The 23,518-nt window shown below is 58.0% G+C and overlaps 1 protein-coding gene across 1 annotated transcript; it reads right to left on the reverse strand.

Annotated features, from left to right (window-relative positions):
• Positions 1–187: 187 nt before the first annotated feature.
• On the reverse strand, positions 188–22,691 carry VILL (villin like; the record flags this gene model as incomplete). The annotated part of the gene is given in 21 exon segments (XM_079712825.1): positions 188–432; positions 686–934; positions 1,127–1,198; positions 1,366–1,374; positions 1,378–1,551; positions 3,305–3,449; positions 4,436–4,581; positions 5,158–5,337; positions 5,870–6,028; positions 6,134–6,271; positions 8,215–8,315; positions 8,531–8,669; positions 9,372–9,470; positions 9,574–9,652; positions 10,035–10,234; positions 10,538–10,648; positions 11,917–12,025; positions 13,297–13,502; positions 13,832–13,906; positions 14,073–14,139; positions 22,606–22,691. Coding segments are annotated over 21 exon segments (2,658 nt in total). The 3' UTR covers positions 188–318.
• Between the last annotated feature and the right edge of the window lie 827 nt (positions 22,692–23,518).

Here is a 23,518-nt window from a genome sequence, read left to right on the forward strand (position 1 = left end):
ATCCCCTGGGCAGGAGGGACCAGCAAGAAACAAACCCCTGCATGGCGGAGGGTATGGAGGGCTAAGTCTTTGGAATGTCACGGCCGACCCCTCCAACCCCAGAGGCCCACTCTCCCCAGAGGCGGACCTGCTGAGTGGCCCAGACCTGAAAGCCCACTCACCACATCTTGTGAAGGCCACAGGCTTTTATTTTAGTGACCCAGGAGTCTCCAAGCAGGGTGCGCCAGGAGGGCCTCTCCGGGGGGCTCATATATGTGTAGGGGAGGTGCCCGCAGGCAGGCGTCTTGGCCACGTGGATGGAGCCGGCAGGGCCAGGGTTCAGAAGAAGCCGAGCTGCTGCTTCTCCTGCTGCTGCCTCCACTTGGCCATGCTGTAGAACTCCTCCTTGGACTTCCCAAAGATATCTTGGAAATCAGAGTCTGAGAGATAGGACTGGGGTGGGGGAGAGGAGGGAATGGGTGCAGAGGAAGGGTGTCAGCTGAGCCCAGAACCCTGTCCCACTCACCCAGAGGTGTCATCCTCTCCCACATCTCTCTGCCCATCACCCAATCTGGAACACACATCTCCCCGGGCAGCCTGCCCATTGCCCACCATCAGTGGGTCATGCCCTGGGCACCGGCAGCTCAGCTTTATATGCATTAGTGCTGGGGCAGTGAGTGGCGGGGCGGGGGTCTCAGGCATCCACCTCCTTGTGGGCCGGGTCCACACCCTCCGGCAGGTCCTCAACAGCCTGGTGCCTCAGCTGTTCTCGGGGCAGGCTCCCGCTGGCCATGGATCTGGGGCTGCTGCCGGTGCTCCTGCGGCCGCTGCCCGCCTTGGGGCCCAGCTCCAGCTCGTTCTCGGAGCTGTCCTTGGAGCCCTTGAGGGCCCACAGGGCCAACGGGCCTGCCCTGCCATTGCTTGGCCATCTGGACAGCTGGAAGTTGCTGACCTGCTGTCAGGAGAGGGGACTCAGGCTGGGGAAGCTGGGGGATGGGCTCCCATGGGAGGCCACACTGAGCCCACCCACCCTCCTGCCCCCAACTGCCACCCCTGCCCTCTACCGGCGCCTGGCTCCTTCCCTGCTCATCCTGCCCTCTGGGCCATGCCAGCTGAGCCCAGACCCCTGGGAGGCCCCAATACTCACTGCAGTTATCTCTGAGATGGCACATACTGCTGCCAGGCCGCCCTCCACCACGTCCTCATAAGACTGATTGTTCTGGGGGCAAGAATCAGGGTGGGGGCCGGATGGAGGGGCACCAATGGGACGAGATTCCCCACACACACTGGAGGTCCCTGGGCAGGGCAATGGCTCCCCCACCGTCTGCCAGGGCAGGCCCCTCTCCTAGGATTAGGGTGGGCATGGGGGGTTCAGGCCTCACTCACGGTCCATTTCTAGGGGTCCCAGGTGTGGAACCATCCAGTGAAGGTGGGAGGCTCGTGGCCCTGCTTGACCAGCACGATAGGCGTGGCCAGGCTCCTTCCTGCTGGGTGGGTCTTCAGGTACTCCCGGCCCCAGGCCACGGCCTCTTGCTTCCACTCGCTCGCAGCTGCCCCCAGCCACAGGAAGATCTGGGCCACAGAGGGGGCCTGGCCTTGGGCGGGTGGAGCTGACCACTTCCCTCCCAGCCCTGCCCATCGGGTGGTCTCAGAACCCGATGCACACATCCCAGCCAACCAGACCCACCCAGCAGGCTGGCTGCACACCCACACACCCGTAAATGTGCCAGGAGGTCTCAGGCATGCATGTGTGCAATCAATCCACACATATTTACTGAGCACCGACTGTGTGCCAGATAATGTTCTAGGCACGGGGGACTCAACCATGAGAAAGAAAGAGACAAAATCCCTGCTCTTGTAGAGCTTTCATTTTGCTGGGGGAGGCACAAAAATAAGTAAAATATGTAGTATATCAGATGGAGAAAAATAAAGCAGGGAAAGAAGAAAAGTGGGGTGGTGGTGGGGTGGATACTGTCATTTTAAATTAGAGTCAGGGAGAGCCTTACTGAGAAGATGACACTGGAGTCAAGCTCTGAGGGAGGTGGGGGAGCAAGTCACATGTATGTCTGGGGGGAAAGTGTTCTGAGCAGAGGAAACAACCAGTACAAAGGCCCTGAGCACGCTGGCATGTTCAGGGAGCGGCCAGGAAGCCATAGTGGCTGGAGCAGACTGAGCGAGGGGGAGAGTTGGGGCCGCCCGGGTCACAGGGCTGGGGAAGGGGCTTTGGCTGCGCTCTAAATGGAATGCGAGCCCAAAGGCCTCCTTGCCACAGTCACACAGAGTCCCAGGCACAGTGATGCAGATACACACACATATACACACACACGACCACAGATACACAGACACAGCTGTCCACCACCACTCAGCCAGACGGCAAATCACAGCTGTACACTGTCACCCATACTCACGCATAGTTGCACCTAAGCACAGTTACAATGGATCACGCAGCCTGAAAACACAAGTAGCCTGAAACACCATCACATCCAGCCACGCAGAAACATGATTACACGGTCACACGAATTCAGTCACTCAGGCACTCACACCTGCAGCCAGTTACATTGTCTCTCAGTGTCACCAGTTATAGATGGTCTGGTCACTTATAGCCAGTTCCTTGACCTCACAGCCATTACACACAGCTGCACACACACAGGCAAATGCAGGCACACAGACAGACAAAGGACAATGAAAACACAACCATACAAAATTTATGGGATGCAGCCAAAGCAGTCCTAAGAGGGAAGTTCATAGCAATACAGGCCTTCCTCAAAAAAACAAGAAAAATCTCAAAATAAGCAACCTAACCTACCACCTAAAAGAATTAGAAAAAGAACAAACAAAACCAAAAGTCAGCAGAAGGAAGGAAATAATAAAGACCAGAGAGGAAATAAATAGAGATCAAATGCAGTCACACAGAGGCATCATGCACATGCGCACACACACACACACACACACGGTCACTTTATGGCCACCCACTCAGCACTGACATGTCAGCCATGGGCACTCAGTTGCATGGACTCACAGATGCCCTTATAAGGCACACAGAGTTACACGCAACTACACAACCGGTCACAACCACACATGAGTCCCAGACACACAGCCACAGTCTCCCACAGGCTCCCTGGGTCACAGAGTCATCCCTGGTGTCTTATCCACAGTCACACAATTGCCCAGTCACCCAGGGTTACAGTGTCGTAAATAGTCACACACCCGCAGCCTTATATGCAGTCACGTGGCTAGAAACACAAAGTCACACACACTCACACCCAGTTACGCAGGTGCAGACACCCCCCATTCACAACCCAGCCAGGCACCCAGGCTGCCGCACCTCCTCCCAGGTGTCCAGTAACATGACGTCATGCTTGTCCAGGTCCTCTTGGCTAAAGAACACCACTTCCGTGAGGACCAGGGGGCCCGTCTGGATGGAGCACTCAAACAGTCGTGGCTGGAAGTCGGACACATCCTCGGGGAGCCTGGCCAGCAAGGCACAAGGCCATGAGGGGCGCAGAGAGAGCTGGGCTTCTGACCAGCCTGGGCCAAGCCAGCCCCCAGCACAGCACCCCTCTACTGCCCCCCAGGGGCCGGGACACAATGCCTCCTGGAGCAGGAGGCACCCGCTCCCCTCTGAGTTCCACCCATCCCAGGATCCACTCCCAAACGCCTGCCCTTCTCTGGGCCTCCGTGTCCTCGTGTCAGTGGGGGAAGCAGGTTAGGTAGTCTGTCTTCCCACAGGCAGCCGGGGTGCAAGCTGCCCCATGAATTTCCCGGGGAAGGAGCACGAGGAAGGAGGGGGTGGCTGGCTGAGTGCGGAGGGAGGGCCGAGCTGGAGCCCTGCCGCCCTGGGAGGGAGAAGCCCAGGAGCCCGGCCTCAGGCCCAAGGTGGGAGGACGGAAGCCAGGCTGAGAGAGGGCGACAGCAGCACTTAGGAGCTCAGGAGACTTGCGCGGAGCACAGCGCATAGCCGGGCCGCACAGACATAAAGGGCGGCAGGTCCTCCGCTCCCAGTTCCCTTTGAGGCCTCACTCTGCCCTTCCTTCCCCTACACACCCTTATCCATTTACACACCCCCCACACACTATTCTTGCACACTCCACACACGCTGTTTACCCATACGTCATATTACAACGGGGACACCACCCGTGGGTATTGTGGGGTGGGGGAATGCACTTTGCCCTCTGGCCCTCTGCCGATAGGACGGTCCAGGACGGGGACCATGCAGGGAGCACATTCGGCCAGCAGAGGGCGCCACCACCCTGTCCCCGGCACCTTCGTGTTCCAAGTTAGGGAGGAGGGAAGGGTGGGCTGTGCTCCTGGGAGTCCCTGGGCTGAGGAGCCATGAGTTCTCAGCTCCAGTCTGGCCTCTCCACCTCCCTGTGTGACCCTTAATCAGTCACCCACCCTCTTGGGCCTCAGTTTCCTCCTCTGGGTCAGGAGAGCACCCTCCTCCCAGCCTTGTCACCTCTTGCTGCTGGGGTAGGGCGCCCGGCCCCCCAGGGCCTCCCAGAAGTGGGGAGGCTCCTGACCCTCCAGCACCATTTCCTTGTCCTTCCTGGAGATGACGGTGACCACTGTCCGTGCCATCTCACGCTGGTCACCGCTGCAGCCCTGGCAGGCAAAGAGCTGGGTCACGCCCTGCACAGGGAGGGGCCTTCACCTCCTGCGCCACATCCCCTACTAACAGGAGCCTGTGCGGAGCCGCGCCTGAGTCACAGGAGCCCTGGGCTCGTGGCGGGGCACACATGAAAAAGTGTCTCCCTTCCTCCCCCTCCTCCCTCTGTCTCCTCAGCTGATCAAGGTCACAGGGACTGGGACCCTCTCCAGGTCCAGAGCACAGGATGGGGTTCTCCAGGCTTGGAGATCATTCACGGTTTATGCTGAAGATCAGAGAAAACCCTTGCGATCTGAACTAGGCCTCCTTTTCCCAAGAGACTTGGGAAGGGACATGGTCCTGGCACGAGGCAGGAAGGAGGGGAGGCAGCCTGGGCCTGGCCTGGCTCTGACCCGTGGATGCCCAGGTCCACCCATAACTTCCCCCAGGTCCCAGAAGGGACACTGTGGCCTCTCCCCCACCTCCCTCCGGCCTGAGGCTGGACTTGAAATCAGCCTCCACTGCGGAGTAGACCCTTCCCTGGCATAACGGCAGGGCCCCAGGCGTAAGTCAAGTGGTCATTGTTGGGGTACCTTCCCAAACCAGAGGTAGCAGAGGCCAGCTGTGGCCAGCAGGAAGATGTCGTTGGAGTTGAGGGCTGAGGCACGGGCTGGCACCTCCAGGGTCCAGGTGTTGTAGCTGTCGGTGCCTCGTACGTGGAAGAGCCTTGTGGCAGACTCTGGCTGCCCCTTCCCATTGTGCCCAGCACTCCCCTACGAGAGAGCTGGGCCTCAGGCTGCGGCAAGGGCTCTTGGGGCCGCCTCCCTCTCCCAGTGGGGGCCAAACTGCCTCGGCACCCAGGACCCCCTCTCTTGAAGCCACCTCTGTTTTCTACCCTGTGAGTGTGGAGTGTGAGGATGCCATCGGTCTAGAATAGGGAACCAGGCCCTTTCTAAACAGACCCCTCACCCCATCTCCGAGGGGTCAGAGCATGGACCCCGCAGGCCTTGAAGATGGAAAGTGGGGAGCAGCTTTGCCTGTGTGTGACCCCAGGCAAGGCCCTGGCTCCCTTTCTGTTCTGCTTCCGCACTTGTGTGCCTGTTCTGTGGCTGCCCCTGGGGATGGGGGAAGAAACTCAGGCAGGGGTCACCCTGGAGCTCCTGGGCCTCAGACAAGCACCAGGAAGCCCAGGGGCTACCGCTGGGCCCCTGACCTGCAGAGAAGGTGCTTAGCACATGCGTGTAAGGGCCATGGGCGCACGGAGGAGTGGAGAGGCTGCGGTCACAGCAGCAAGGTGGGCCCTACCTGGACGATCACCAGCTGGCCCTGGAAGATGGCGAGGAAGTGAGGGGGCTCGCTGCACATGGTCACGTGCTCCTGCACCAGCGCTCCGTGGTACTGGAGGTCCAGCTCCTCAGCGTTGCCCTTCAGGGCTTTGATCTCGTGTGCAGCGGCCTGGAGGCCCTGCGGGCAGGGGTGGTGAGGGCCTGGCACGGCTCCCAGACCCCACTCTCAGCTCCTGAGCTCTGGGGCTTGAGGGTGCCCACCACCCTGCTCAGGCCGGCGCACCTGCCACAGGTACAGGATGTACTGGACGAGGCCCATCTTCTGGTATGTGTAGAGGACAAGGTAGCAGTTGCCTGCGCACAACTGTCTGTGATGCGTGGGGTCCACGGGCTGCCTGCATGAGTCCTGGATGTACCACACCTGGGGAACAGAGGACCAACAGGCAGGGGTGGTGCCTCCACCTGAACTAGTCCACCCACCGTGTGTCCAGCCAAGAAGCTCTCTGCAGCTGGGGGCATGCCTCATCTGTGCAGACAAGGGGCTCCCCACCAAGCTCTGTGCACCCCACACTCTGTGCTTCCCCCAGAGACCCCTGGGATCCACACTTGTGCCAGCCTGTTCTCAGCCAGGACTCTGAGTTGGTGTGTGGTGCCTGGGACAAACAAGCGCTGAGGACTCCAGAGGCTGCCCAGGCTGCCACATGCCACCCCAGCCTGACCCCACCAGCCACAGCCCTGCACAGCTGCTCTCTGCTCAGGCCAGGGCGGCAGAAGCTGGGCAGAAGCAAGGCCTTGGGGCTCTTGGAAAAATTTCCTTTTTTTCAAGTGTCACTTAAAAAAGCAAACCCTGTTCAAAGGGAAACACTTAGTCACACTTAATGTGATGTCCTGTTCCTGTGGGTAGCCGAGCATGGGCCCTGGAGCCAGGCAAACCCTGGTTGAATCCCGGTCACCCACACTGGCAGTGAGACTTTTCTGAGCTTCAGTTTTTCCCACCTGTGAAGTGGGGGTAACAGCGCTCACCTCAACATGGCAAGAAACAACATCTGGGCATCCCGTGGCCACACAGAGCCTGACAGCAGTCTCTGGAAAAGACCAGAGCACCGAGAATCCTGCTTCTGCAGAAGAGGCTGACTGCAACCACTCGCCTCCAGGAGCAGCACTCACCTGGCAGCCAGGCCTCCTGGCTCGGGCCCCCGCTCTGGCTGCCTGTCCCCGAGCCTGCTGTGTGGGGGGGCGGGGGATGTCCCCTCCCTGGCTTTGTGCTTGGGGCCTGGGCTACAGACCTCTCCTTCCTTCCTCCCTTGCCCTTCTCTCCGCTTTCCTGGTTCTCCTTTTCTCTCTCTCGCTGGCTGCCCCTCTGCCTCTCCCTGGGTACCCCATCTCTCCCTGACCCCCTTTCTCCTCTCCCTGGCCCTCACCCCTCCCTGCTCTGCATCCCATCCCCTCCTCCCTCTGTTCGGGCTCCTCCGCCCTCTCTCTCTCATTCTCAGTCTCCTCCTCTTTGTCTCTCCCTGTCCCCCCAGCCTGTCATCCTCTCTCCCTCCTCCCCCTCCTCCCCCTCCGCCCCGTCTTCTCCTATCTCAGTCTCTCCCCACTCACTGCCACTGTCCATCCATAGTAGGGCAAATGTCAGAGGGCACCTTGGAGAAACAGTATTTTCTCTGACCTCGGCCTACCTTGAGAACTAGCGCGCCTCACACAGGCCCAGCTGTCCTGTTCCCATAAGCTCTCAGCACCCACACACCAGCCTCGGGGCCAGGTGGGACCACAGCTTTAGCCCCATTTTACATATAAAAAACTGAGCCCTGAAGGAATTAAGGGCCCTGCCTGGGGGTAACCCAATTAGTCAAGATACAACCCTGCCCTGTACAGAGCCTGGAAGGAGCCCCCAACCCCTGCATCTCCCAGAACATTGGTCTGAGACCAGACGGGTGGCTGACAGGGTGTGACTTTGGGTTGGGCGTGTGGGGCTGTGATCATGTGTGATGTAGAGTTTGTATGCTTACATGTTTTCAATTGTTTGAATAAGTGCAATCACAAGGTGTATGTGTGTCTATATTATAATATGTATGTGTCATACATACGACAAAAGGGCACAATTAATTGTCCGAATGTTACTGTTCTGGGTGCCATGAGTGTCAGCGAGCAAGTGGCTGTGGCTGCGTGGGACTGTACGCGTGATGCGTATGAGCTGGCAGGGCGGAGGGTGCGTGTACACGTACACATGCCCCGTGTGTCCCTGATTGTGTGTAGATGTGCACCTGTGCGTACCTGGGTCACTTTAGCAGCCATAAGGTTCAGCTGTAGACAAAGCCTGCACCTGTGCGCCCATCTTCCCCCAGCCAAGTCAGTGCCCCTCACCTCCACCTTCCCAGAGCCGTCGTCCACCATCCTGAGCTGGGCCGCCAGCTCAGGATGGCTGTGCAGCTTGCCCACGTCCAGTTTCACCTGAAGTAATTTACCTGAGGGTGGGACAGAGGGTGTCACTGGCGACGTCTGCCCAGTCCCAGACTTCGCCTCGCCCAGCCAATCACGCAAGAAGCTCCCTCCGGCCACGCCCCCTCACCCTCCCCGTGGAGATTCTGGGCCCCGCCCAGGCCCCGCCCCCCGCCCCCGCCCATCGCTCAGGAAGCCTCGGCTCTGAGCTCCGCTCCGCCGTCCGGCCACGCCCCCTCACCCATTCCGCGGAGGTGCTTGTTCTTGCGCTGCTCCCCAGACCACGATCGGAAGAGCTGCTTGAACGCGGCCGACTCGGCGCCTTCGTCCACCACCTCCACATTGGTGTAGCTCGGGTAGCCCTTGGCCTGGATGAAGCCCTGGGCGGGGGGGCTCTGTCAAGCGTGTGGCCCAAGGGCCCACTGCTCCGCTCCACCCGCAGGACCTGCCGCTCACGCTGTGGGGCCAGACAGTGCACTGAGCAGCGTTAATTAACTGAGCTCATGACTGGCTTAAGGAGCTGGCTCCGGCACTACCGACTTCTCCGATGTCCCTGAGGACAGGCAGGGTCCCGTTAGTCTGGGCCTCGGGAAGGGCCAGCTGTGACCACCCGTCAGACCCCAGGCAGAGCCCTGTCTCCCCTCCTGGAAAAGGAGGGAGCACCCAGTGCTTGGAGAATCCTCAGACCTCAAGGTGGGTCCCCCACATCCCCCTTTTACACGTGGTTTCTTGGAAGCTATCTGGTCCTCCCCCGTCAGGGCCCCCAAGGCAGGCCACAGCCCGTGGTACCCCAGAGAGGGGCCCTGTGTTCCCCCTCGGACCGTTGGGCAGAGCTGTGTCTCTGCCCTCAGGGCGGTGGGCTTCAGGCCTAGACCCCAGGGCAGGGTTATGTCCTCCTCCATCCGACAGGGCTCCCAGGGCAGGAGGTATCCCCCTTCTGGCCCCAGGGCAGGACTACCTCTCTCTTTAGACCCTAGGACATGGATGTCTCCCAGCTTAGGTTGCAGGGTAGGGCGGTTTCCTCCCTACCCAGGAACCAGGGCAGCGTTATGTCCCTCTAAGCCAGGGCCCCATAGCCTCACCAGAGCCCTGCTGAAGGCAGCCTTTTTCTCCTGGAGGCTAGTCATGCATCCCTGCCACACGTAGATCTTGAAACCACCCTGGTCCAGGATGTAGCAGTCCTGGGAGCCAAAGTGGGGCTGGTCAGTAGGTGGTCCAGACTGGGTTGGGCTTGTGGAGTGGGTGGGGAGATGGACGGGATGGCTGGGGCCAGGCTTGCCTCACCTCCTCCTGCAGTAGGTCTTGGGCCAGAGGGCAGGTCGACAACTCCTGGATCACCACATCCTTGCCCTTCTCGTAGACACTAGGGGACAGGCATCCAGATGTGGGCAGCTCAGCTCCTCCAGACCTGGCTCCACTCCAGCTACCAATGCCCCTCGCACCTCCAGAGGCAGAAGGCTTGGGGGCTGGGGGCCCAGGTTGAGGTCTTCACTGCAGCCTTACTGTGAAGACTTAGGCAGCTCCCTGGCCCTCTCAGGGCCTCAGTCACCCTGTCTGTACAATGCGTTCTCAGAAAGGCAGCCATGCAAGAGCACAGGCTGGGTCTAAGGTCCCACATGGCCTGCCCCAGAAACCCATGAACCTTTTCTAGAGGGCTTCCTAGAGACACCGTGTTATTGCAGTAATGCCGGACATGCACGCCTGGGCTATTCCACCCACCCTTCCCACTCCCAAGGTCTGCTCACTGGTAGAGGCGGACAATGGCCTTTTGCAGTTGGTCAATACTCTTGCTGGGCATGGCGGTGTGCAGATTGCCCACTCTGCAGCCCAGCACAGCTTCCATGATCTGCATGAGGTCAGTGGCTTCAGCCTCATCATCCACCACGCCAATCTGTGCATGGCCACCACGCTCCCTGTCCTGGAGGCTGCGGGTCAGGGCCAGGCCCTGCGGGACAGGACCTGGCAGTCAGAGCATCCCCAGAATGCCCCCCGTCACCTCTCAGACAGTCCAGCCCAGAATCCTCCTGTCACTGCTCAGCTCCCAGAGGCTGGGGGCCAGGGGAGGTATCCTCTTATCCTGGCATCCAGGGGTACCACCAGTTCAGGATCTGGACTCAGTTTGTAGGTGCTCCTCAGCTTCTTAGGCGATAGCGAAGCCCACCTCTTGGGGTAGCTGGAGGATGGGCACCTGGAGGACCACCCCTCTCCCCGAGCACTGCACCCCTTAGTTCCTGGGGCAGACACTGACCCGCGCCTTCTCGGCAGTGCTGGTTTGGGGCCCATTCCACTGGATCATCATCTTGCCCAGGTCTAGCAGGAAGATGTCACTCTTATTAAAGCTGTGCCAGGAGAGCTCCACCTGCCAGAGCCAGGCGTCAGGGAGGGAGACAGTGTGTCATACCACCCGCACCCAGGTGGAGGGGCACTGCAGCCTGTCCTTGCCCACGTGCGCATAGCTCAGGTGTGTCACTTATGTGCATGAAGCTGCGTGCAACTGGGTGTATGTGTGAGTGTGACACCACTCTGATGGTGTGCAGGCACGCATCCATGTAAGCGTGTGAGACCTTGAGCGTCACTGTGGATGTGGCTGGGTGCATCTCTGGGCATGTGTAAACGTAGGTTATGCTGCATTTCACAGAGTGTCCGTGACCGAGTGTGACACTTCTCACTCAGTGCAAGTCTACAGGAGTACATGTGTACACAGACACATGGATGCAAGTGGGGCGCAAGTACCAGTTTATCCACATGTGTAGATGTGTGTGTAGGTGAACATGAAATGTGAAGAAGTGTATGAGCTCCTGGCTGACAGTGCATGTGTACCTGTGTGGGGGACAGTGTGTTATCTGTGGAAAAGGGCAATTATCATCCCAATGCTTTGGAGAGTAAAAGTAGGAGCTCTGAATAATTATGCCAGGCTAACAGGCAAAACCTGGGGCTGCATGGTGGCGCTGCATGACCAGGGATGTATGATCACTAAATCTGTGGGTGACACTGCGTGAGCCTGGGTGGAATTGTCTGTGAGTCACAGAGCTGCCACATACCATGCAGACAGTGACGTACACAACTCAGTGTCACTATTCACATAGCAGGCGTCAAACTTCTGACTGTTCATGACACTGATGGCAGCAAACCGTCTTGTTCTCACAAGATCAGTATTTTCCATCAATATCCTGACAGACGGAAATAAGGGGCACTCCAGTCTAATTTGCGCAAGGGCACTCTATGGACCGAGTGGCATTAGGGCTAACAGTGGAGACACTGGGTGTGCCTATGGGTGACAATTATGATATGTATGAGAATGTGGGGCTGTGCACCTCCCCAAATCATGCTGCTTCCCATTGTGCTGCTTAGCAGGGCCATCCAGGTGCATCATCTCATCTGCCTCACCCCCCTAGTTCTCAGTGTGTCCATGGGATAGACGAGGAAACAGAGGGTCAAAGGAGCTGTGGGACGGGTGGGGCTGGAAGCCTGGCTCTGCCTTCTCTTTCCTCATCAGGATGGGCCATCAGGGAATGCCGATCTCCCATGTTCGCCCCACGGTCCCCACTGCCCTCCACACTTCCCTACACTTCAGGACACGCAGTCCAGCTGAGTCCATGATCAGGTGGCATCCCTGGCCGCTCTCACCTCGCTGGCTGACACGTGCTTCCCTGCTCTGATGCGCAGCAGTCGCTGGATGTTGTACACGTTGGTCTCCACGTGCTCGAGGGCAGAGGCCAGGCCTCCCTTCCGGTAGCTGAGGAGAGCATGGGGTCCCATGTGAGACCATATGCTGCCATGCGCAGGGTTGAGTGCAGATGTGCGCACCTGCATGCACGCATGTGGGGACACACATGTGCCTGTTTAATACGTGTGTGCAAGTAGATATGGACACGTGTGTACAAGCATATGGGGGCAGTAACGTGCATGTGTTTATCCATGTGTAGATACGTGGACACATGAATGTGTATATACATGTATGCATGTGGGGAATAACGGGTATCTGTTTATCCGTGTGAGTACAGATGTGTGTGCATGAAATTCACGCAACCGTGTATATGTGTGTAGGTGGACATGAATACACACCGATGTATGTGGGTGCCCATCTGTAGGTGGACATACATGGGGTGGCATGTTTTCTGCATGTGCATGTATACGTGTGTGCGCATTTATGTATATACTATTTACATGTATTAGGTTCAACAGAAATGATCGAATACTGGCAATTTCCTATGGTTCGACCTAATATATTGTAATTGTTAATTAAATAAATAGTTGAAGCAATTTACAGCAAAAGACATATTTCTATTGGGCATAGTAACAGAAAAGTAAACTGAAAAACAACACTGGGATCCACTCCTGGGTATACACCCAAGAGAAATGAGAAACATATGTCCACACAAAAACTTGTGTACAACACTGGATGGTGAGTAAACGTACTGCAGTAATCATCTCCAATATATGTAAGTCAAACCGTTATGCTGTTCACCTTAAACTTACACAGTGCTGTGTGTCAGTTATATCTCAATAAAACTGGGGGGAAAAACTACCCAAAACGTGTATACAAATGTTAACAACAGTATTACCCATAACAGCTAAAAAGTGGAAACAACCCAAATGTCCATTAAGTGGTGAATACATAATTAAAATGTGGTATATCCATAAATGGTGTTGTATAATTCTATTTAAGTGAAATGTCCAGAAGAGGGAAATCTATACAGACTGGGGCAAGGGAGTATTGGGGGAAATGGGGAGTGATGCTAAAGGGTACGGGGCTTCTTATGGGGGTGTTGAAAACGTTCTAAAATTATGGCGATGGATCCCACAAGTCTGCGAATACACTAAAAATCACTGAATTGTATGCTTTAAACGGGTGGGTTGTATGGTATGATTTGTACGTCAACAAGTTGATACCCGCCCCCCCTCAAAAAAACCACCCCCCACTCTGTGATGAGGGAGACAGTTGCCCCAGGCCGCCAGCCACCCCACGGCTCCTGTCCCTCCCAGCCCCCTGCCCGCCTCACTCACATGATTCCAGGGCGGAAGTAGCTGCGAAAGCAGGCGGATTCGTGGCCCTGCGCCTCGCGGTGCTGCACGGTGGCGCCACCCAGCGCCTCCTGCAGGCGCTGCACGAAGGAGCCCGCCGTACCCTGCGCCTCCAAACCTGCCTCCTTCCCGACCCAGTAGTGCAGGTCTTTGGGCACCCCCGACGTGGCCTTCAGGCTCTGGGGGACCTAGGGCCCAGGTGTTTGCGTCCGTGTGTGTGGTGAGGGGCTGAGGTCCCAGGAGTGGGGTGGGGCCCGAGGGCTGGGGCAGAGAGGGGAGACCGAGGTGGAGGATGTACGAAGGGCTGTGGGGAGACTGGTCAGGTGCTTCCAGCGACAGGAGACGGAGACCGGGGAGGGAAGGGTGAAGAGGCCTCAAAGGCAGCAGCCTCCGTATGGGATGCGATTCTTGAGCTCCCAGCCTGCCTTTTCCCAGAGCGGAGCTTAGTCTGCACCATGGAACCCCCAGAGGGCCAGCCACCACCATCCCCCACCCCCCAGACTCCTGAAGTGCTCACGTGCAGGACGATGTAGCAGTGCTCCTCAAAGAAGTTCCCATAAGCCCGCTCGGGGACCGGCACCATCTTCAGGTCCTGGGAGAGGAGAGTGCCTAGTGACAACTTGGGAGACCCCGTTCCCCCCAGCCATGACCCTGTGGCGTAGGGGAGGGAGCTCTGAGTGGGGCGCGGGAGAAGACTGGTCTCAGAGACCTGCACGCTGTCTTTCTCACCAGCTCTTCTGTCTGGTCGTGCAGCTCACCTCAGTGATCCATATGTGGAGGTCCCTGTGGCTCTCGATGGCTGGGAGGCCCCTGTTGGTGTCCATCCTAGATCAGGAAAGAGTGAGGGAGGGAACAGGAGCGAGTCCTCAGGCCCTGGCCGCCTGTACTCCGGGCTCTAAGCAAGAGCTCTCCCCACGCACAGCTCTCCAAAGACCCCTCATCATAGCCTGTGCCTCTCACGAGGAGGGCTGCGTAAACAAAAGGGCCAGCACACCAGGACGGGTACGGCAGACATCGGCACAGAGGTTTGCAAACAGGGACCTGCCTTGTCGTCTGTGCTTGTGTACTTGAAACAGGGCTGAGCTCTGTGGACAATGATAGGCTTTGAGTCTATGGACAATCTCTGCAAACAGACAGGGAGTTTGAAACAAGCTATGCATACAGACACAGGATCTGCAGCCAGGGACAGTCACTGTAGACAGTGATAGGCTTGCAGCCAGGCGAGGGCTCTGCTAGTCACAACAGGTGCTGTAGGCAGGGACAGACTCTGCAAACAGGGGCAGGCTCTTGAAGTGAGACAGAATCCTGTAGACAAGACAGGCTCTGCACACAAGGCAAATAGGCGTAGGTCTTTCAGACAGGAGATAGCCATGCAAAGAGACACAGCACCTGCAGAGAAAAGGGACAGCTTCCTCAGACCCAAGAAAGGGATGCAACAGGCACAGGTTCTCCTGACAAAGATGAGTTCTGTTGACAGGGACCACCTTTGTAAGGATGACCTACGTGAAGAGACACAAACTGGACCCAGGGAAATTCAGACAAGCTGGGCAAACAGGCAAAGGTTATGAACGCTGAGAAAGGCTCTACAGACAGTCCCGGGTTCTGCAGGTGTGGAGGAGCTTTGCAGAACTGGGAAAGGCTTTGCAAATGTGGATGGAGACAAACCCTTAAGACAGGGACTCTTTGCAGAAGGGACAGGCTCTGCAGATACGAACAGGCACATAGATAGGCAAGGCTCTGCAAAGAGACACAGCATCACCAGTCAGAGAAGTGCTTGCCAGACAGAGGCAGGCTCTGAAACAGGCAAAAGTTCTCTAGGTGTGGTCAGGCTCTGCACGCAGAGACAGCCTTGGGAAACAGCCTCAAATCCTGCAAACAGGAGATCGGAACAGGCTGGGCAAGCAATCATGAGCTCTGCAGAGCAATCCGGGCTCTGCAAAAAGACACAGGCTCTGCAGACAAAGCCTGTATAGACAGAGGCTTGGCAGATCGGGATAGGTTTTGTAAGCCCACACAGGCTCTGCAAACAGACAGCCTCTGTTAACAGTGACAGTGTCTTCAGAGAGGGCAGGATTTGCTGAAAGGAGCCGGCCAGGAAATCAGCTCCATGTTCCAGCACAGATGCCCCAGACATGGGCAAGATCTTAAAACGGGGCTGGGTTCTGTAGAGACCCCAGGTTCGGCAAACAGGGACAGGCTTTAGAAAAGGATGAGTTCTAAAGAGAGATAAAGGCTCCATGCATAGGGACAGGTTCTGTTAACAAGTACACATGGAATCAGGAGTAGACTGTGCAGACAGGCATGGGCTCTGCCAACAGGGATGTGCTCTGTCGAAAGACAGGGGTGCTCCCAGACACGGTGACCCGTGGTGGTGAGAAACTCTCCGTAGGAGTAGAGCCTGCAAGCAGACAAGAGTTTCTATCCAGGGAAGTTCAGACAAGCTGTGCAAATAGGCAAAGGCCCTGGGAAATGTCACAGACTGTACAAATAGGGCTCAGGTTCTGCAGACAGAACAGGCTCTGAAATAGGAAAAGACTCTGTGAATAGGGACAGAGTCTAGAGACAGAGATACGCCCTGCAGAGGAAACAGGTTCTGCCGACAGGGCCAGGAACTGTAAACAGACAATGCTTTATAGACAGGGACAGTGTCTTTAGACAGAAAGAGATGTCCCAGCCAAGGCCGCGGGACAAGCTCGGGAGACAGGGATAGGCTTGCGTTCAGGGCCGCTTCTGCAATAAAAGCGTATCTTATCCATGAGGAAAGAGGGAGAGAGTGTTTAAAAAGACCCAGGTGCTGAAAAAAGACACTCTCAAAACAGGCTCAGGACAGAAAGAAGCTCTGCAGATACGACAAATGTTCTGCAAGCCCAGGACAGACTCTGCACACACGGACTGCCTCTGAAGGTGACAGACTCTGCAGCAAGTGACAGGCTTAGCTAACATGAGCAGTTTGCATAGGTCAGACCAAAACATTCTCAAATTCTTGAAACAGAGCTGAACACTTAATACACACAGACTGCAAACAGCCACTGGCTCTGCAAACAGCAACTTTGCCGTGCTCTGTGCTTCTGAATGTGCACAGGAGAGAGAAGCGTGGAATGAGAGGGATCTGGGGAAGAAGGGGGCTCTGGATTTTGTTACATGTTGGCAGGTGACTCTCAACGACCCCGGGCTTCCCTGCACCCCTCCTTCAGAAACCTCTGCGTGAGGTTTGGTCATTCCTTCATCCGTGGGAATTCTTTCGACGTGTAACCTAAATCCTGCCAGCTGCAACTTTTCCTTCTTGCTGCTGCTTTGCCCAATAGGCCCTGGTGTGGTGTTCACTCCTCTCCCCTCCCCTCCCCACTCCACTCTAGCCGTGCTATATCAGCAGGAGGAACACCCTTGACCCTGCATGATCAGGGGAAATGAAGTGGGAGGGGAGATACAGAGTTACAGAATCAGAGGCATAGCGTGACAGGTGGCACCAAGTGGCCCAGCTTCCTTACGCCTTTGTCCAGGCCGGGCCCAGGCCCTGGTGAGCTCACAGTGGGAAACACCCAGCCCTCTCAAAGAGGGCCAAGATGGCCATGGATGTGAGGTGAGGTGGGGTGGAAGAGGGAGCTGCCCAGAACAGGGCGGGCAGAGGGGGTTCCTGCCGGGGTTAGAGCCGCCCCCTGAACCCGTACTGGAGACCCTGTGTGCTGATGGCCTGGCCTCCCTCACTAGAGAGGAGGACTCCGGGGCCAGGGGCTTGTCCTCCTGCTTTACTGCCGGCTCCTGCTGCCTGACACCTGGCAGGTCCTCAGTCCATGACTGCAGGAGTGAAAGCGGACAGAGAAGGGAGCCACCACGTGCTCTAACTGCACCCAGAACTGCTGTCGCAGTGATGGCCTGTTGCTGTGACAGTGACATGAGTGACAGGCAGACACGGTGACCATGTAACGGTGGTCTCAAGCAACAGGAAACATGTGATGACATCAAGTGACAGGGGTAGTGACATTCGGCGGTGACGGGCAGAAGCAGTGATTAGTGACAACCACCAGGGCACAGGCAGGCAGTGACCAGAGGTACAGACTAGGAGCTGTAACTGTGAAATAGTGACAGAGTGACAGGAAGATTGGTTGGCTCAGCACAGGGGTCACCAGGGCTCCCTGTGGGGCAGGGAAGTCAGACTGCGGCCAGGAAGTTGGGACTGGGCTGGTTTCACGGGGTGGGGACAGCATCATCCCCAGGGAGCTTGGAGGGTGCCCGCATATCCAGTGCCAGCCTGCGGAGCCAAACTCTCAGGCTCCCAGGGCCTGAGGCCTCAGCCCATGTAACCTGTCTTCCAACTGGATTCTGGGGGTACGGAGAAGGGATGTCAAAGGGTGGGGGCCCTCTCTCCCCAGCACCCTCTTCTTTCCTCCAGGTGGTCCCTTCTCCCTCAGGAGGCCCCTGCCCTCCCCAGAGTGTCCCTTCTGACCCACCAGGCTTTCCCACCCGAGGGTGTCCCTTCTTCCCTTTCCATCACCCACCCCGAGTGGGGACCCTCTACCAGGTAGCCTTTCCTCCTCCTGGCAGCCCCCTTCTCTTCCCCGGGGGCTCACTCCCTCCAGCCGTGGCCCCCTTCCTCTCCCAGATGTCCAGTTCCTCCTCTGACGAGCCCTTCTGTCCCGGTGCCCCCTCCTCTTCTGGGTACCCTTTGCCTCCCCCCATGCACCCTCCCTCTCCCCAGCGCCCCCTTCTCTCCTGACTGCCCCTGCACCCTTCTGAGCTCCCTGCCTCCTCCAGATGCCCCCTTCTTCCCCCTGGAGCCGCCCTCTCACACCCCTTTCCTTCCCCAATGCACCCTCTCTCCCCTGGCCTCCTTTTCCCTTCCCTGGGTTCCCCTCCCACCCAGGGGCCCCTTTCTCTCCCTCGGGGCCCCCTCCTTCCACACCCCCGGCCCCTCCCTCTACCCAGAGCCTCCTCCCTCCTCTGGTGCCCCTTTTTCTCCCCCAGGTGTGTAACTTCCGCCTCCTGAGGATCCTGCGAAGGGGCGAAGGAGCGGACCCTGAGGTCACTTTGCCCGACTTCCAGGAAGTGGGCGGGGGGCGCTGCCTGCTGGAGTGGGAGGGAGGGACAGGGCCCCGGCCCCAGGTGTATGGACTCTGGGAGACAGACACGCCCCCCCCCATAGAAAATCTGACACTTTCCCGCCTCTGAGGGTCGCTCTGGTCGCAGCCTCCCTGCCTCCACCAGTGTCCTCACCTGCTGGGCTGCTCACTGCCTTCCCAGTTCTGCCGGCCCCTCGGCAGCCCCGAGCCCAGTGACCCCATGTGGTACACCCGATTTGGGGCGGCCCTCCCCACCCTGGCCCCCCGAGTCCCCTCCCTGCTCGGCCTACCTGCTGGAAACTGCTCGCTCCTTCACCCTGCCTGTGGGCAGTGCTGGGCCTGGCTCGGGGCCAGGCTCTGCCCATTGCCCTCCCCAACACTGTAACTGAATCCCTGTTCCCGCCCAGCAGGACACGCCCCAGCACCTGTCGGGCTGCGGCATTCACACTTAGTCAATCAGTTAGTCAGTCAACAAATACTGACCCAGCTCTCTGAGAGCCAACCTCTTCCCCTGGCTGGACTGCCAGGCCTCACCTCCAGGGTACCGGTGGCCAGAGAGAGCGGGGGATGGAGGCCTGGGCTGCACCAAGATGTGCGATGTGGAATCCACTGTGACTTCCCTTCTGAGAGTCCCTGATTCCTGACCTCCAGAAGGCCAGGCCACCCCAGCAAACTTTAGGAGGAAGCAGCACCAAGGCTGGCTCGGGGGGTTGGCAGTCTGGCTCTGCGAGACCCAGGTCACTTCAGAAGGTGGGGGAAGGTGGCCAGGGCTCCCTCCTGCATCTCTGCGGCCCTCCCCACCCCAATTCGGGCTCGCTGCCCGGCACAGCCCTCCCCAGGGAGCCCTGATACCCATCGTGGGAGAGGCCAGTCTAGCCCTTGCAGGGAACACGCCGCTTCCACGCCTAGGCTGCCCCCTCCTTTCCTTCCTGATTGTGGGGTGGGGGAAGAGCTAGAAAACAGAGACTTCCAGAACCTCCAGGGGCACAGCCATCATCAACTTAGACCACAGGCCTCAGTCCCAGCCATGGTGCAGCCGGTGTGGATGCCCCTTCCAGTGCGGGAACACTGCTAAAAGCTGCCATTGGGGGCTACCCTGGTGGCGCAGTGGTTAAGAATCCGTCTGCAATGCAGGGGACACGGGTTAGATCCCTGGTCCGGGAAGATCCTACATGCTGCGGAGCAACTAAGCCCGTGCACCACAACTACTGAAGCCCACGCGCCTAGAGCCCGTGCTCTGCAACAAGAGAAGCCACCACAATGAGAAGCCCGCGCACTGCAACGAAGAGTAGCCCCTGCTTGCCACAACTAGAGAAAGCCCGTGCACAGCAACAAAGACCCAACACAGCCAAAAATAAATGAATAAATAATTTTTAAAAAATTCCTTAAAAAAAAAAGCCGCCATTAGTCCCAAGACCCTTTCCCCATGTCCAGTCCTCACCCCCACTGCTCTCTGTCACAGGGTGGGGGGACTCCAGGAAATCTGGGTCCAGCTGTGCCCAGGAGGACCTACTGCCGGTGTGCGACTGTGTTTAACAGATAGAGTTACTGGGTCCCTGTGTGTGAAGGGAGACCCGTGTCACAAGGCACTTGGCCAGTCCCTGTGTGTGTCTGTGTGTCTGACCTCGTGTGTGGGAGAATGCCTTCTTGAGCCTCTGTTCCTTTTTGTGACTGTGCGTGTGTGCCTGTGAGGTGCCTGCGTTTGGCTCCACCTCTTTGCCTGTGCACACCTGTTTCCCGACTCCTTTTGTCTGGGGCCCAGCAAAATCACATGCAGTCACTTCTCCCCACCTCATCTCAGTTTCTCTCTCAGTCCACCCTGGTTGGTCTTTGTTGGAAATGGCCCTTTCCTAGTCCCCAGAGCCCAAAAGCTGGGGGTTGGCTCCCTGTCTTCACCTTACCTTTCCCCTCCACCATCCAGGAACTGCGCTGACCAACTCTTCCTTTTGAAACCTCCCCCAGCCCAAGTTTTCTCCCGACCGCACTGGCCGCCTCCTTTGGGGCCTTTAAGTGTCAGCAGGCACAAGCCTTCGCTCCTTCGCCCATCTCCTTTCTATTTTTTTCCTAAGTTCCAGTCCCCAGGCTATAAACACCATGGAAACGCTCTCTTCTGACCCCAACTCCCACCCCTCCCGAACTCCCCCAGCCTCCATCTGTCTCCTTTATCTCGTCCCATCTGTCCTGGCACGTCTGCCCTTACGCTTGACATCCACGTCAGGCCTCTCTCAGATCTACCTCCTCACAGCCTCCGGAAATGGCAGGAACATCCAGTTGCTCAGGCCCCGAAGCTGGGAGCCATCCTGGGTTCCTATTCTCCCCTCACACCCAGCAGACCAGCCAGCAGCTGGTTCATCTGGGCCCCTGAGCCTGGCCAGCCCTCTCACAACTCCTGCCTTGCTCTGGGAAGCAGCCTCTCAAACCAGCTGGCAGCACGATCTCCTCTCTCGATCTCCCTCGTCCCTACATCCATCCTCCTGCCGTAGCCAGAGGGATCTTTCAACCCTAAATCAGATCATGCCACTCCCCTGCTTCAAACTTTCCAGAGGCTTCCCTAAAATCAAATCCCCAGTTGCCTGTCCCTCTGACTGCATCTCCTATCACTGTTCCCAGTTCTCACTACATTCCAGCTACAGGATTCTTGTGTCTCTTAAGACGCCGACCTCATTCTAGTCTCTGGACCTTTGCACTTGTTGTTTCCTTTGCCTGGAAGCCTCTCCCCTACATCTTCCCATGGCTCCCTTTCCACATTCTGGACTCAACCAAAATGGCACCTCCCTCCGCCCTCGTTGTGGGCAGGACACCCCACCTGGCACAATGCACCCTCAGCAGCTTAGTGGGGGGCGCACAAGGACCTCTCCAAGGTCCTCTCCCCTTAGACTTCTCTGGGTCTCTAGGAAGTCTCTCATAACTGCCCTACTCCAGAACCACCCCACCCTGTAATCTGTGACCCGAGGCCCGGAGCGGTGGCAGTGGGCCCAGGGCCTGGCCTGGGGTCCAGATGAGCAGCATTGTTTTGTGTCTGGTGTGGACAGGCTCCATGGGATCAGGCCCTTGGCACAGAGAGAGGAAACTGAGGCCCAGAGCAGTGATCACAGACAGCCAGTATGCTACAAGGACGAGAGGGTACCCGGCCTCTCCCTTCATCCTCCGGAGCGAGAATGGAGCTCTGTCAACCCCTCCTCCGGTTCGGCCACCCTCCCACGGATCCGGCCTTGGAGTCAAAAGGGGACTGAGCCTGGCTTGCCTCATCCAGCACCGACCTGGCCATGACCCCCTCGTACCACTGACCTCTTCCTGCCCCGGGACGCCGCGATCCGCCTCCACCCTCGCCCCGCAGGTTCCCAGGGTTCTCAGCGCTACTCTGTTCCTCCCCGCCCCCCACCCCCCCACCGGCTTATCTCAGAAGGCCCAGCCCCCTCGGCATCAGTGTTGACAAACGCGTAGGAGAGCCTGGAGTGGGCGGGGCAGGCGCTGGACGCTAGCCCGCCTCAGGCCCCGCCCCCACGTTACCTGCGCTCTGGTTCCCACCTCGGCGTCCTGGTGTCCCAGGTCTCGTCCGAGTCCCTCCCAGCCAGGTGCAGGATGTTGCCTCTCGTGGAGACCGGGTCCCACGTGGCGGGGGGGCGCCCTTCCGGAGCGCGGACAGGACTTGGGCCGGGGCCGGGGCTGCCTGACCAGTGTCCTGGATCCCACGGCCTGGAAACGTCCGGTCCTACGCCCTTGAGGAGAGCGGCCTTGGGCCCGCGTGGGTCCCCTCCCGAGCCCCACCTGGCTGCAGGCCGCGGAGGAGCAGTGACACGGTCACCGGAGCGCGCACGGTCCGAGAGCGACTCCCCCGAGGGCGCCATGGGAACGGCCAGGGCCCGAGGAGATGGAGCCTGTCCTGTGCCTGCGGGGGCCACCACTCTAATGAGCCGCGTGGAGTGCCCGAGGCCGAGGACGGTCCAGAGAACAGCCCTAGGTCTCTGCGAACGAGAAGGTGCCGTTGCCTTGCGTCTCCGTGGCGGGGAATGCGTGGCCCTGCGCAGCCGCCGTGCACCCACCCCAATTAGAGACAGCTGGGGCCAGGACGCTACCCTCCCTCCCCCCTCCTCCCGCCAGGTGAGGTGTTCCCGGTGGCTTGTGCGATCCACTGCTCCAACGTGAAGTGGGGGTAGCTACTCTGCTCCCCACCTCACTGTAAAAGCGGGGAGTTGTCAGGCAGCTGGGGCTCTTATTGGGACCCCCTCCTCACCCCTGCCTTGGGAAAGACTCCCAGTGTCCATATGGTGTTTTCTGTGTACTTTTCTGAGTTTCCTGATTTTTTTGCAATGAATCCATAACATCTTTCAGGTAAAGCAATATATGTCATTCCCCCTAAGCCCTGCCCATAGCCCCTGTGCCATACCTGGAGGTGTCAGGCCTGGAAGAGTTTTGGGGGACTTTCTTTTCTTCCATAGCCAGTCAGAGTGGGGGTTCTCAGCCCTGGTTGCACCTTTGTATCATCTGGGCACGTAAAAATATGATGCCCACTCTTAGAGACCTGGGCTGGCACGGGTCCTCTGAATAGGTGGGAAGGGAACAGGTCATCAAGAGGTCACTTGCTTGGGACCTGGCATACTGAGAGTTCACCTCCTGATGTTTTCTTGTTTGAGCACCTATTCCAGGACCTGGGTAGGAGGCTGGGGAGGAGTGGCTGGGGAAAGCCCACCTGGGAAGACAGTCTGCTGAGCTTATGGATAAGCGGCACAGTCTGTGTAACCTGGGATGCTGGCGTGGCACACATCTCCTGTGCCAGGGCTGCCTGTGAATCAACAGGCTGCTCACGGCCCAGATTCACCAACTGGCATGGCCACTAGCCTGATCTCCAAGGAGAACACACTGGACCCTCAGGCCTTCAGGAGGAGACTATGTGGGCTCTAGGTTCTCCACCCCACACCTCCCTTACAGTACCCTCTCCTAACCCAGTGATTCTCAGTTCTGGCTGCCCATTAGAAACCTGAGGACCCTTAAAAATACAGATCCTCAAGTCCACCCCAGACCATTTAAACCCAGCTTCAGGGGCAGTGACAGTTCTCAACTATTTGTTTGCTTGTATGCAAAGGTGGGGCCTGGGGGCAATGCCAGAGAAGGCAAGGGGAGGGAGAGGGCTAGGGAGCTGAGCGAAG

The sequence above is a fragment of the Hyperoodon ampullatus genome (genome assembly GCF_949752795.1).
Source record: "Hyperoodon ampullatus genome assembly, chromosome: 10".
Lineage (NCBI taxonomy): Eukaryota > Metazoa > Chordata > Mammalia > Artiodactyla > Ziphiidae > Hyperoodon > Hyperoodon ampullatus.